Source organism: Cyanistes caeruleus, chromosome 5 (assembly GCF_971803275.1).
Source record: "Cyanistes caeruleus chromosome 5, bCyaCae1.hap1.1, whole genome shotgun sequence".
NCBI classification, from domain to species: Eukaryota; Metazoa; Chordata; class Aves; order Passeriformes; family Paridae; genus Cyanistes; species Cyanistes caeruleus.
The window spans coordinates 72,002,561-72,016,857 of record NC_141705.1 but is presented as its reverse complement, the minus strand read 5'-3'; the positions used below and the strand labels follow the sequence as shown (position 1 = coordinate 72,016,857).

Genomic DNA, 14,297 nt, shown 5'->3' with positions numbered 1-14,297 from the left:
GGGGACTCTGGGCAGCCCCATAGACTTGTCAGGGTCTTAGCAGCTCTGTAGGTCACCAATTACTTACACCGGGATTGCAGGGGGTCAGGTCTGCTCCCTGTCCCTGTGTGCCAGCTCAGGGGACTGCTTGTCCTCCAGATAACCCATCTGACTCCTGAAAGCTGAGGCAAACAAGGCATTCTGTACCTCAGCCTTTTCCTCGTCCCTTGTGATCAATGTTCCCCTCACCCTCACATCAAATAAAGAGTAGATTTTTCTTTGGCACTCCTGTGTTCCTAATCTCTTCTAATAAAGACTTTTTATTGTCTTTTACAGTAGTGGCCAGATTAAATTCAATTATTTTTTGCCTTCTGATGATCCTTTTTATCTGGTGTTGGGGCCAAATGCTGGGACACATGCTTGGCTGGATGGGTAATAAAACGGTTGGCCACCAGCAAAAGGCTTCTTTTGGGATGTTTAGGGGAGGAACACAAGGTGGGAGAAACGAGAACTGCAAGTCATTGGAAGAAGAACTAGCATAGGGAAAGAGAGGGACAGAGGCCTAAAAAAGGCCTTTGTGATGAGGCTGGGCTGCATGGAAACCGCCTGGCCCCTGGAACAAAGGGCGGCCGTGCCCACCAGGCCTTTGTGACCCGCGGTGACATCGTGCCCAGAGGCCATTGTGACGTGAGTTCGTGTCGTGACTGTGGGGGCAACAAATCCCTGCAGTGGCCACTCCCAGGAGAGCAGCTCTCTGAGGAGGCAGCAGCTTCTCTGGAGGAAGCAGCTCCCCTGGGTGATTGTGGCCAGTGTTCGTCAGAGCACTCCCACAATGTGGAAGAAAGAGGAGGCAAATGCCCATGACCAGCCCCATGAGGGGCAGTCACTGCTATCCAAGCAGCAAAAGGTGAGGGCTGGGGATGGAGGGAGAGGCTGCAGTGGGAGGTGGGGGAAGCCCTGGGGCACAGACAGCCAGGCCTGGCACCAGGCCACGCTCTGCAAGGGAGCCAATGATGGGATGGCTCAGGCACAGCAATGACCCTGAGGCAATGAGCACAGCTGGGAACCCAGCCCAGCCTGGCTGCTGTGGCCAGCACCTGCCCTGGGCTTGCTGACACGTGGGAGACACCGCGCTCACACAGCCACCTCCATCCCACTCCTACCCCTGCTTCCCACAGGTGACCCACAGCCAGCCACAGGGACCACCTCAGGTCACCTCAACAATCAAGATGCCACGCGGCAGTGTCACACAGACACAGAGACTGTCTGTGTCCGACTTGCCGCCTCTCCATGGCCCTCAACTGCCACTGGAACCTCCTTGCCAGCTCAGCCCTCAAATTCAAAGAGCAGCCTCTGCAAGGCTCAAGCTGCCCCCTCTGCCAGCAGCAGCAGCCTCTGGGTCTCCTCCCAGAGGCACAGCACATGTTGTGGGCTCTGTGGCCAGTGGCTACCAAGAGCTCATGACACCTTCACCATGGGGAACTCTGGCTGCTGGTGGGGCCTGGGAAACACCTTCCCTGGCAAGCAGAACAGAAGGGTTCTGGCATGGGTCAGCGGCAAGGCAGGACCATCGCCTGCCACCCGTGCAACCCGCACACAGCGTGCAGATCTGCACTGGGAGCCAGCCGGCTTGGCAGCACCTGGGGCACTCTGAGACAGAGGTGCTCCTCAAGCTTCTGGAAGGGCATGGTAGCAGCACCTGCAGTGATGTGTTCAGAGACCTGGGCCCATGTCTTCGTGAGAACAGGCCCATCGAGTCCACCCAGAGAACCACAAAGTGGTTGAGTGGGCGCCAAGGGGCAGAGGCAATTCATCGTCCAGCCAAGCAAAGTGCGCATCGCAAGCAGCTGTGCCCAGAGGATGACGAGGCTGTGATGCTTCGTCTCTGTAAAATGAGTAAGCAGCTGGAGGAGATGGAAGACAAAGTGTATGATGTGATGTTTAGAGACATCTTCTCCTCCCTAGAAGACAAAGAAAGCCCCGTAAGGTCCACATGCATCTCCAGGGATCCACCAAGCCCCACCCTGAAGCCAGCTGTAGGCCCCTCGGACCTGCACAGTGCATCCAGCGTGACAGAAGTTGCTGCAGGAGAGACACAAAAGTTCTCCCAGCTTGTGTCTCTTGACCAGTTGTTGGCCGAGCTGGACCCTGTCGCAGACAACTCCATACCTTCTGATGCTCTCGTCAAGGGCTCCACAGGAGAGGCAGAAAACAACACAGAGATTGCACATCCTGACCTGTTGGAACAGCTGTGCTCTGTCTCTGGGGACTCGCCATCAAGTACCCTTCTAAACCAGGTACTGGAAATATGGGATGAAGAAGAGCTCCATGACAGAGCAGCACCAGGAGAGATGCAGAGTGAGCCAGAGAGCGCGCTGTCTCTCCCAACACAGGAAGAAGAAGAGGAAGAGACAGCACCAGCGGCAGACGGTGATCCCTGCAATGAGGGGCACAGCGAGCCTCTCCCCATGGCTCTTCCTGAAGAGGCAAAGATGTCTCTGGTTTGTGCCTCGCCTGCCGAAACCATGGAGGAGATTGAAGTGGAATGGCTTGAGGCTGGCTGTGCCCAGGCCGCCCCTCCCCAGGAAGAGCCCCGCAGGGCTGGGGAGCCGGCAGGGGCTTGCCCGCTGCCTGCCCAGCCCCTGGCACGCAGCGCTCCTGCTTGCCCCGCCGGCAGCGCAGCCGTCCCGCAGCCCCCGGCCCCACGGCCATGGCGCTCCATCGCCAAGACGGCCCGGCGGGCTCTGCGCCGGCTCTTCTCCTTCAGCTGCCTCAGGGGGCAGCGAGAGGACTGAGCCCAGAGCCAGAACCAGGAGGAGGCCCTGAGATGCCAGCTCCCCCTGAGAATGGTCGGCTCCCAGTGGCAGGTCCGGGTGGCATTGGCACCCCACCCCAACTTTACCCCCTACTCCCCTTCTCACTCTCTTCTTTCCCATCCCTATCCCTCTACCCCACATTTCTTGTTAAATCAAATCCCCATTGTTTCTTTCCCATCCCTACCTCTATACCACACGTTTCTTGTTAAATAAAATCCCTATTGTTAACTTTGGTAGATGGTCTCTTTGGCACCTTCATTCACACACAGGCATCTCTCACTGACCACACCTTACCAGGGGCACACACCTGCACACAGCACTCCAGGTGTGGCCTCCCCATAGCCCAGCACAGAGGGACAATCACTGCCCTGGTCCTGCTGGCCATGCTGCTGCTGACATAGAAGGCCAGGAAGCCACCAGCCCCCTTACCCACCTGGGCACATGCCAGGTCATGTCAGTTTGGATACTCTAAGCCAGCACCCCCATGGCCTTTCCTGCCAGGCAGCTTTCCAGCCACTCTGCCCCCAGCCTGGGGCACTGAGGGGATTCTTGGGACACAAGGGCAGGACCCAGGCCTGGCTCTTCTGGAACCTCACCCCACTGGTCATACACCATCAATCCAGCCTGTCCACATGCCCCTGAAGATCCTTCCTACCCTCCAGCACATCAACACTCCCACCCACCTTGGTGTCATCACAAATTTCCTCCTGAGGATACCCTCAATGCCCTTGGCCACATCAGCAGGACAGACACTGAACAGGACTGGCCACGGGGGACACCGCTAGTCACCAGACACCAACTGGATGCAGCACCATTCCCCACCACTCTCTGGACATGGCCATCCTGACAGTTCTTAACCCAGCAAAGAGGGCCCCTGCCCAAGCCCTGGGCTGTCGGCTTTTCCAGGACTCTGCTGTGGGATACAGAGTCAAAGTCATTCTCTGTTCCCAGCCTGCTAGAAAACCATGGGCTCAGTGGTTTAAGCAGGGAGCTGGGTCCCGAGGTCACTAGTTGCAACACTGTTCCCATATCCATTCTTAAGAAAATCTCCTTACTATGCATTTATAGGACAAGTTATAGAAATCACATCAGGAGACATCTCTGCCCTATCAGATCTCAGCAGAGATCCCATGTTCTTTTTCATCATGGCACATTTCCTCACAGAGAGATGTACATGTACCCCAAAGGTTCTAATGCTGGGTATCTGGACTTGGTAAAAACACTTACATTGGATGTATCCCCTGCCAACAGGCCTTATCTCGGGAAACAGAAGCCAGTACATGCATATGATACTTATTCTTCCAAAGCAGTACAAGGTTTTGCCTGATTTCAGGCTGTTGAAGAGAGGCAGGGGATGTGGCTTCCTGGCCTTGGCCCCCTACCCAGCCCTCAAGGTACAGTATCTTTATTCCTTTCTCTGAGGTCTTTTGTGCTGTTGCTGTTGTACAGCTGCAGTAGCTGTAGAAACTGAAAGTAATGTGAACAACTCTGGATGATGTAACTAAAAAAATTATGAAAGCATTTTTGATAAGTAGAATAATTTTTTAGATTGTGGCTTTCCAAGTAAATAATAATAATAAAAAGCTTTTAGGGTAGCCAGGCTCTTGCTTTTGCAAAAGCTCAAAAGAAAATTGTAACTACATTTAAACAATAAACCATTTTCAAGCAGCAAGAGCAAACATTTCTTTTATAAATCAGAAAGTAAGATGTTTCACTTTAAATATAATTTGCAATTTTTTTTTGGCTAAAATTATTCTTTACATTTCTGCCAGTTTTGAAAATGTGTCTGGTCAACCTAAAGACTTCATTCTTTTGTAGATCAGCTGCTTATAAAAGTGTTGTTTTTTCCTCACACTTACTCTTTTAACATACAAGGATGCAGTTTGTGTCCTCTTTTTATGAAAACCTAGTGAGTTCTTCTGAATCAGAAGTTATTCATTAAAAACATGAGATTTAATTAAATAGCTAAGTGACATTTCAGTTTTAATCAATAGCATTGTTAATAAATACAGAGTTGGTCTATTTGTTACCTTCTTGCTGTCACAAATTTTGCATGAGAAAAAGATGTGTCACTGGTGACAAAAGAAACAATTTTGTCATTAAGTACTAAGCATTTTTGATAGCTCTTAGTGTATATCCCACTAAGTAAACATAATTGTGAAGCATACTTTAAAGGTTTACAAATTATGTTTTCAGGTTTTAACCCAATTAGTTAAATTAAGTTTCCATAACTATCACTTGATTTCACACACAAAGAAATGCTTTGTCTAAAATTTAGTCAGCATTTACATCAGACATTATTCTCTGTTTTTTCTCCTCTGAGATAATCTCCAATTCATCCTCAGGATGGGCACAGTTGCTTCACTGCTGTTGGTAGTTTTTCTCATACTACAACATAAACCACCCTCAGGCATTCTCAGTAGTGAGACCAACAGGGGAAAAAAAAAAAAAAAAAGAGGCAGAATATTAAACAAAAATAGTATTTCATGAATTCTGATGAGCTGACTCCAGGATTTCCAGAAATAGAGTGGTGACCTTTCCACGGCTCAGCATTTTGTCTCTCGTAACAACCAGCAGCAGAGGAAGGTGTTAGTCCTCTGTATGAAGTGCTACATATTACTGCCCTTATAGAAAGAATCTTTTTTGAGACTCCAGTGCTGTGGCTACCATCAGAGAACCTGATTTAGGCATTTAGCAATAAAAAGTGTCAGCAACTGGCCACACTGACTATGGGTCTGGATTATTTAGCTCCCCTGAAGTTCAAGTCAATACCCCCACAAGCCTTTCCCAACTTCCATCCATGGAAGTGTCCAAGGTTGGATAGAGATTGGAGCAGCCTGATCCAGTGGAAGGTGTCCCCTGCCCATAGCAGGGGGCTGGAACTAGATCGTCTTTAATGTTTCTTCTAACCCAAACCATTCTATGATGCTATGATTCCCTGAGATGTGAGACAGCTCCCCTTTATGGGTATTAAGAGCTTAAAAACACTGTCTCCCTTTACAACATGCTCCTGCTCCAGTTTCTGTCAGCCTCAATGCATCCCGAGACACTTTTCTGATCCCTGTGGCAGGAAAATAACCATACAAAGCAGTTCCCTGGAGATCTTACCCTTGGTCCTGGAAATCCTGGTTGTCCCGGAGGACCGGGAGGTCCAACTTGCCCAGTGTCTCCTGGAGGTCCATGGGGACCCATCAGTCCCGGATGGCCCTTATGACCAGGTATCCCAGGATCACCTGGAGGACCCTTTTCTCCTTGAGGGCCTTTTTCTCCTTTGATGCCAGGCTCACCCTAAGTGAAAAGAAGGACATTACCACCACAGAATAAGAGGCAAACTTCTGATTTTCAAACACAGAGAAATGCTCACAGCTAAGCTGGCTAAGTTGCTGAGTACAACATCTGGTGCATTACAAATGATCCACAAATTATTCTGATGGAGAATGATTAAAGAGAGACCTGGGAGACTGGGAAACACTGGCTTCAGTTTTGAATGACCTCTGCCTCCAGGCCCTAACTCAAAATAGCTCTCTTTATTTCAACATAATGAAATAACTTGTAATCTTCTCCAACTTACCCTCTCTCCTCTGGAGCCAATTGCACCCTGTTTCCCTGGTGTGTCCTGCAACAAAATAAAGGTAAATATAAAAGCACCATCCATAATAAGAGTAAATAATGAAACATATGCCTTTGTAATGATTCCTGTGACCCCAGGAAAATTTATTTCCATGACAACCCCACAGTTTCCTGAGAGCTTTCCCTTTTGCTTTCAATTATCAACAATCTTCTTTCTTTATTAAAGAAAAATAACCAAAAAAAACCCAACAAAAAAACCCAGACAAAAAAATCCAAAACAAAAAGAAAATCAACAACCCACAAAAAAAAAAACCAAAACAGAAAGCATGACAAGCATGTTGAGGGGATGATTCTCCCCCTCCACTTCCCTTCAGTTAGACCCCACCTGGTGTGCTGTGTCCAGCTCTGGTGCCAGAATATAAGCAAGGACATGAATCAGTTACAGCAAGTTCAGATGAGGCCACAAAGATGCTCAAAGAGCTGGAGCTCCTCTGCTGTGGATTCAGGCTGAGAGGGCAGAGATTGTTCAGCCTGAAGGAGGGAAGGTTCTGGGGGAACCTTAGAGCCCCTTCCAGTACTAAAAGGGAGTTTTTAAGAAAAATGGGGATGAACTTTTTTGTCAGGGACTGTAGAGATAGAACAAGAGTTAAATGGCTTCACAGTCAGAGAGGGTGATATTTGGTAGAAATTTTTCACTGTGAGGGTGGTGAGGCACTAGAACAAATTGTCCAGACAAGTTGTGAATTTCCCATTTCTGTAATGGTTCAAAATCAGGTTGAATGAGGTTCCAAGCAACCTGGTCTAGTGGAAGGTGTCTCTGCCCCTGGCAGGGTGGGCATAAATCGATGATATTTAAGATCCCTTCCAACCATTCTATCAAAAAAATCCAATTTGTTGCAACTGTGCTAACACCCTTGATGATTTTTTCCCTGTGACACCAATCTTATATTGAAACAATTAAGAATTTAACTTACCTCTTTTCCAGGAGGACCTTTCTCACCTGGCTCTCCCTAAGAGACACAGAAACTGGATTTAGCATTGCACTGGAGGAGTTGGAAGAAAGACTCCACCTAATAACCACAAGTCTTTCGTTGTGTTAACAAGTTTTCTTCTATATGGTAGCAGGTTTGCATGATTTATCCTTATCTTACTGCTATTGGTCATTCCTGGATAGACACATCCTGCTATTTGGAAAGAATTTTTTAGTGAATTTGCATGCCATGTTAAAATAAATAACAGGAAGTAATTTCTAACAAACCAACTGAGGGCAGATGTTTCACTCCAAGTGTGTTCCTGCTTTCAATACATTTTGTTCCTTTTTCTTACCAACAATTCCCAAAGCTTCATACACTTTATATGGCCTTGCTTAAATTAAGGAGCACCAGCATCATACGTATAAGTGTCTGAAGACGTAAGTTAAGTAAATTTTGCAAGAAGTACCAACTTGTATTACACCAGCTGGAAAAACACATACAGAGGATAAAGGAATTTTAAGCCTGCTCACCTGTCTTTCAGAACTATATTAAATAATCATAATTTGAATAAGCACCCTCATAGAATTATTTATATATATATTAATTTTTTTTTCACTTACAATGTGATGAGTACACAATACAGTTTCTATTTTAGTGTTTCAATGAAAAAAGTATCACTGCAGTCCTGAACTGCAGATAAAGCAAAATGAACATTAAACTACTTGTTCCTGAAATTCTGGCCACTTTCCCATTTCATGTACAGAAAAAAATAATCTTTCTAAGTCTGTTTGCAGGCAAAACGCATAATCATATCTATAACATGCATTCAGGTGATATTTTCCCCTGGAAACAGAGCATCTTCAGCTGTGTTAGTATCCATGCATGTATCCATGAGAAATGGAACTAATCAGAGATGTGTGATGCAAATTAGACTGCATTAAACTCACTTGAGTTTTCCTTAAGGCCACTTTAGTTTTAAATGGCCACCATGTTTGCTGCTTAAAATTAATTATCCAGAAAAATATTTCTTTCTCCTCTTTTCATCCAAAAGCTCACTTTCAAATTATAAAATAAAATACTAAAAAATACAGAAAGAAGCAAGAACCATCCCATGAAAGATTCAGCTCTGCTGGAGACACAAAAATCTTTTAAATCTCATTTTTTGTCACAACAAATCTAGAAATTAAAAAAAAACAACAAAACACCAAAAACCCAGCATTCACTTTTCCCATCCTTCCAGTGGAATTCAACATCTTTTACTCACTTTGAAAGGTCTAAAGATACTGGATTCTGAGGTTGTGATATTGTCATGGGTATAGGTTAATTATTTATTATTTTAGATCACTTTGGGAGATACATGAATGCTTTAATTGCAATGTACCTCTGTTGCTAGCAACAAAAGAATTTCCCTTTAGAATAGCGAATATCAGAAATACCTGTATTATTACTGGCACTCAGAATTTCCCTATTTAGACCATCTAAGGTTCATGCAGAGGTATAATCTGAGAACTTAAATACCCCATACTTGAATTAAGAAGACTACTGAAGCAGTCTGATTAATGTGTACATTATCAGGGCTGACTGGCAGGTACCAGCTCCATACATGAGATTGTGGTTGCTCATCCATATGAAAAATGCTATTTTTGCAGTCCAGTTTCCTTTGGAAGTAAAATTATATGGCTTCTGGATTTGTCAGATCTCCTGCTTATGCTTTTTTTTTTTAATCTAACTGAAGATGACCGTGTCCCATCTTCCTGTCTAACATTTAAAAGCAGGTAAAGAGAGGATCTAATCCATCCCCAGACATACTTACAGGTGGTCCTCGGGGTCCTATAAAGCCAGGGAGTCCTGGGCTGCCCGTTTCTCCTTTATTTCCTTTGGGACCCTTAGGACAGAAATGAAAGAGACACTAGCAGCCCTTTCCCCAGCACTTCTTTCCCAGAGCATTCATTTACAGATACTGGAACTGGGAAATTTCCCTTTAGCAGCAGGACTCCCAACACTGACAAGGAAGAACAAAGTATTTTAGAAAAGCAGGTTGCAGGCACCGTGGTTGCATTATTAATAAGCTATGCAGGGTCCCTGGGAGAAGATGAAAAGGAAGGGACAATTATGGCAGGGGGAGGAGGTGTGTTTCATGGTTGTGGTGGTGTCACATGGTTTATAAGGGGGTGTTGAGAGTGGAAATGCTGTGATGGGTGATAACAAGGAAACAGTGCAGGTGGTCGTACTGCTCAAATCAAAAAATACAACCAACAGACAGATACAGGGCTTCTCCTTTGCCTTTATTTCCAGGTTCTATTTATAAAATGTCTGTCTTTCACTTATCTCTTGTGATATTCTGTCAAACTGTCCCTTTTCCCTTGCAGATCAGGGCAGTAGAAATGACAGTTCATGATACAGTACTGTTTCAGGCACACTTCTGATGTGGTTTTAACTCTTAGTTTAACCTTTGCTTTCAGAGTTTGTTCCCTACTTTTTCGGTTCAGAACATAGCCCTTTTTCTTCTTAGAGTAAAACGCATACAAAGTGAGCACCAATGAGCCTGGCAGGCACAAAGCACATGGATTTGGGGTGTGCAACTTGCCCTGGAGACTTCAGGAGCTGGACCGTGTTTCTGTGTGTGGGCTTAAGCATGAGCAAGTGTGACTTGTGATGAGTACTGTCAGCAAATGCCTAAAGAGAAGGCTCCTGGTAGGTTTTACCTTGTGGTTACAAGTCAGCACTGGTGAAGGTGGAAAAAAAAAAAAATCACCCTTATTGTCATTGGCTTGTCACACCACACAGTGAAGGAAATTAGTGCATTTCAAAATAAATAGATTTATGTACAGCACAAGCAGACACTTCCCATAATAACCTTTATGAAAAGGAGAGGATTCATTTTAATGACAGAGAAAGATAATGATGAGATGACTGTCTGTTCTGCTGACCAGCACTGCCTCATTGTTTCCCCTTCCTCATCCATCTGACTTTATCCTTTTTCAATCTCCTATGTTATTTTTGGACTCTAAATCCTCTGGAGCAAAGGCTGCTGTGGTGCTGTTTGTGCAGGAAGCTGTCTGGTGAGTCTCTGGGTCACATCGTATAGGTACTGTGATAACACTATGATGATTAAAATAATAATCCCAACTTGGCATTCACAAGGCATCCCAAAGCCACAGTGACCTGATAAAGACCCAGAAGGTGAAAAATCAGTGATAGGAATTGGGAATGGGTGGGTGTAATGAAAAGAAGAAAATAAGTTTGAAAGGCAAAAGCAAGGATCCATGGGGTAAGAAGCAATGGCAGAAATCCCAGGAAGGTAAAAAGAGCTTATGTCAAGGACAAAAAGCCTGTGGCACATATTTTTTGATGCAGAAAGGCTGTCAGACTGCAGCACCCTGTCCTACCTCCCCACACAAAAAGGTGTTATTTGCTTCTCTGAGACATCCCTGCAGATGCTTGATCAGGGCACAAGTCAGTGGTGAGGCTGGGCTGGTTTTATGGCTTTGCAAGAGTCACAAAGAGTGAAGTCCTGCTGCAGCTTTTCACATTCCTCCTGCTCTGCTTTTGTTTCCCTATTAATGCAACAGTCCAGCAAGCTGTACTGTCTCCATGGGCAAAGAGAGGGAAGAGCCCTGCATTGTGATAGATGCTACTGGGCACAAGGGAATATTTTCATGGATTTGCTGAATTCTGGACGACTTTCAGCAGAATAGAGGAAAAAACACAAAAAAACAAGCAAACCACCAGCTCCGCACTGTCCTTCTAACAGCTCTTCATTTTCAAGCTGTTCTTCCCCACAGGATGGCCTCAGGGGAGTTTCATTATGCTTCCTGATCCTGGTTTACTGCCCGCTGTCTGCTCTTCCCCCAATTGCCTGTGAGGATTTTTCTGCTGCCACTATTCCTCAATGGCAGCCTGCCAACTCCCTCAGGCCCTCTCCTTCCTTGTGACAACTCTCTGCTGGCTGCACGCTCTCTGCTTGGCAAAATTAAACCTACTGGTGAAGACGAGGCATGCCAATCTTTTTGCCATGCTAGGCAATCAATCATTTCCATTTACTGTGAAAACTTAACTTTCACTGGGAACAGTGATGACCCAACTAGCATCTCAATTCCAGGAACATAGCCAAGCCCCCTTCAAACTTGTGGCCAGACAGTGATTTTCAGATTACCCTTCTTCAGCCATGGAAACCTCAACACACAAACCAGCTACAGATAATCCACTCCTCCTACATTTTATCAGTCACCTCTCCTGGATGCATGAGTTTCCCTTTGTGGTACTTACTGGGATACCAGCTGGGCCAGGTTCTCCTGCAGATCCAGGCACTCCATTCTTGCCCTGTGTCAAAAGAAAAAAATTCCAGAGAAGTCCAACAAAATTCCCTAAATCATTTCAAAACCCTACCAATTCACAGGAATGTCCCACAAAATCTCCACCAATTCCCAGAACATCCCACAAAAATCCCTAAATCTTCCGAAAACTCGACCAAATTCTACAAACGCCTCATAAAATCACCACAATTTCCCACAAAATTCAAGAAAAAACACCACAAAATTCCCTAAATCTTTTCAAAATACCACAAAATTCTTGAAAAGCCCCACCAAATTCCAGAAACATCCCACAAAATGTCCTCAATATCCAACAAAATCCCAGAAAAATCCCACAAAATTCCCTAAATTTTCTCAAAACACGGCCAAAATCCACAAAAATCCCACAGAATCTCCACAAATTACCACAGAATACATGAAAAATCCCTGATAATTCTTCAGTTCTCTACAGAATCTCACAAAATTCCAGAAAAGTCCCTCAAAGTTTCACAGACATCCCACAAAATCTCCCCAATATCCAACAAAATTCCAGGGAAAATCCCACAAAATTCCCTAAACCTTCTCAAAACACAACCAAATTCTAGAAAAATATCCCACCAAATCTCCACAAATTCCCACAAAATTCATGAAAAATCCCTCAAGATCCCGAAATCGCCTCAATATCCCACAAAATCCCACAAAAATCACACAAAACATCCACAAGATTCCACAAAATCTAAGAAAAATTCCTCAAAATTCTTCAAGTCTTCTCAAAACCACACAAAGTCCTTGAAAAGGACCACCAAATTCCAGTAAAATCCCACAGAATCTACACAAATTCCCACAAAATCTAAAACAAATTCCTCAAAATTCTTCAAGTCTCCTCAGAATCCCACACAATTCCAGAAAAAACCCACAAAATTCCAGAGAAGTCCCACAAAATTCCCTAAATCATTTCAAAACCCTTCCAGTTCACAGGAATGTCCCACAAAATCTCCACCAATTCCCAGAACATCCCATAAAAATCCCAGAAAAATCCCTCAATCTTCCGAAAACTCGACCAAATTCCAGAAACGCCCCATAAAAACAGCAGTTTCCCACAAAATTCAAGAAAAAACACCACAAAATTCCCTAAATCTTTTCAAAATACCACAAAATTCTTGAAAAGCCCCACCAAATTCCAGAAACATCCCACAAAATGTCCTCAATACCCAACAAAATCCCAGAAAAATCACACAAAATTCCCTAAATCTTCTCAAAACACGGCCAAAATCCACAAAAATCCCACAGAATCTCCACAAATTCCCACAGAATACATGAAAAATCCCTGATAATTCGTCAGTTCTCTACAGAATCTCACCAAATTCCAGAAAAGTCCCTCAAAGTTCCACAAACATCCCACTAATATCTCCCCAAAATCTCCCTAATATCCAACAAAATTCCAGGGAAAATCCCACAAAATTCCCTAAACCTTCTCAAAACACAACCAAATTCTAGAAAAATATCCCACCAAATGCGGAACGCTTCTTGCGCTTCCATTCTCAGAGCTCCTGAGTTAAGCACTCTGTGACTCTTGGCGAGAATACCAGCAGAAAGCATTTCCACTGCATCCGGCAGGGAGAAACTGTACCTGCAGAACACATTTGTCAGGAGCTTGCACCTGCAGCTTATGCACACACAGACATGCTGCACGTTCAAATGGCCAAGCTCTTTCTGAAGCAACCTGAAAGCTGCTGTCAGAAGGCTGTGCTTCTTATCCGATCGAAGCAGCAGCACGCGCATTGGAGTTTGGCAAGCACTAAAGAGCTGCAGAAGAGCTTTGCTTAGCAAAATGGGCCAAGAAAAAGCATTTGCTTCATGGATCTTTGTCGTCGCCTGGAAACAGGTAGCAGCATATGGAAGGGGGCTGTACACGTGGTTTCTTGCCTCGCTTCTCTGCACTTGCAGGGGCTCCCCCCGCCCACCCCGGGCTGAGCTCTGCGGCAGTGCTGCCGCATTGTGGGCACAGAGCGGTACTGCAGCTGTGCTCCGAGCCGGGCGGGGCCTGGCCGAGCGGGGCCGAGCAGCGGCGAGCCGAGCCGAAGCGGGCGGGGCCGAACCGAGCCGAAGCGGGCCAGAAAGAGCCGAGCCAAAGCGGGCCGGAAAGAGTCGAACCGAGCCGAGCCGCGTCGGGCCTCCCCCCCGCCCCCCGCCGGAGCCGGCCGGGAGGACCGCGGCAGAGGCGTTAACTCCAATGCCTGCCGCCGCAGGCGCGGCCGCCACCCAGCTACGGAGCCGCTGAGTCTCGCCGCCATCGTCCTCGCCCCGGGAAAGGCGGCGGAAAATCGGGCGGAATGCTCGGAGTCGGTCGGCGTCGGCAGGTTTTTCGTTCAGGCATATAAGTTAGACAGACGCGCTGAGAGCAGCGGGGGCCTTAATTGTGCCATAACAAAGATGGCCGCTCTGCCGGAAGTGGCTTCAGCCACAGCAAAGATGGCGGCGAGGAAGGGCGGAAGTTACGTCACGCCACGCAGAAGATGGCTGCCAGGTCGTGGCCGGCTTGTCCTTCAAAGGATGGCGGCCAAAAAGGCGGGAAAATGGAAGGACCCCGGGCACTGGGTGCGTGAATTCGACTGCCTGACAAACACCCCGGCGTCAACGCCGCCCCGTCGCAATTTTCCGCGGCT

The 14,297-nt window shown here is 46.3% G+C and overlaps 2 protein-coding genes across 5 annotated transcripts in view; one reads left to right on the top strand and one right to left on the bottom strand.

The window, feature by feature from the left end:
- The window catches only part of LOC147653239 (uncharacterized), a 628,925-nt gene extending 614,837 nt beyond the window's left edge, over nucleotides 1-14,088 (bottom strand). Inside the window, exons 1-7 of one of the 4 annotated variants that reach the window (XM_086890277.1) lie at nucleotides 13,786-14,088; nucleotides 13,142-13,261; nucleotides 11,609-11,662; nucleotides 9,153-9,224; nucleotides 7,340-7,375; nucleotides 6,367-6,411; nucleotides 5,904-6,083 (exon numbers count right to left, since the gene is read on the bottom strand). In XM_086890277.1, the coding sequence (XP_086746403.1) occupies nucleotides 9,170-9,224; nucleotides 11,609-11,662; nucleotides 13,142-13,261; nucleotides 13,786-13,925 (369 nt within the window). In that variant the 5' untranslated portion in view covers nucleotides 13,926-14,088 and the 3' untranslated portion in view covers nucleotides 5,904-6,083; nucleotides 6,367-6,411; nucleotides 7,340-7,375; nucleotides 9,153-9,169. Of the gene's footprint in view, nucleotides 1-281; nucleotides 1,941-5,903; nucleotides 6,084-6,366; nucleotides 6,412-7,339; nucleotides 7,376-9,152; nucleotides 9,225-11,608; nucleotides 11,663-13,141 lie in introns of those variants that run through there. The other 3 variants (XM_086890278.1, XM_086890276.1, XM_086890275.1) reach the window with 3 other exon arrangements.
- Nucleotides 703-3,031, top strand: LOC111925084 (uncharacterized). The gene is made up of 2 exons (XM_086890272.1): nucleotides 703-886; nucleotides 1,158-3,031. Exons 1-2 carry the CDS (start codon nucleotides 812-814, stop codon nucleotides 2,772-2,774), a joined length of 1,692 nt encoding a protein of 563 aa, XP_086746398.1. The 5' UTR covers nucleotides 703-811; the 3' UTR covers nucleotides 2,775-3,031.
- Nucleotides 14,089-14,297: the final 209 nt, after the last annotated feature.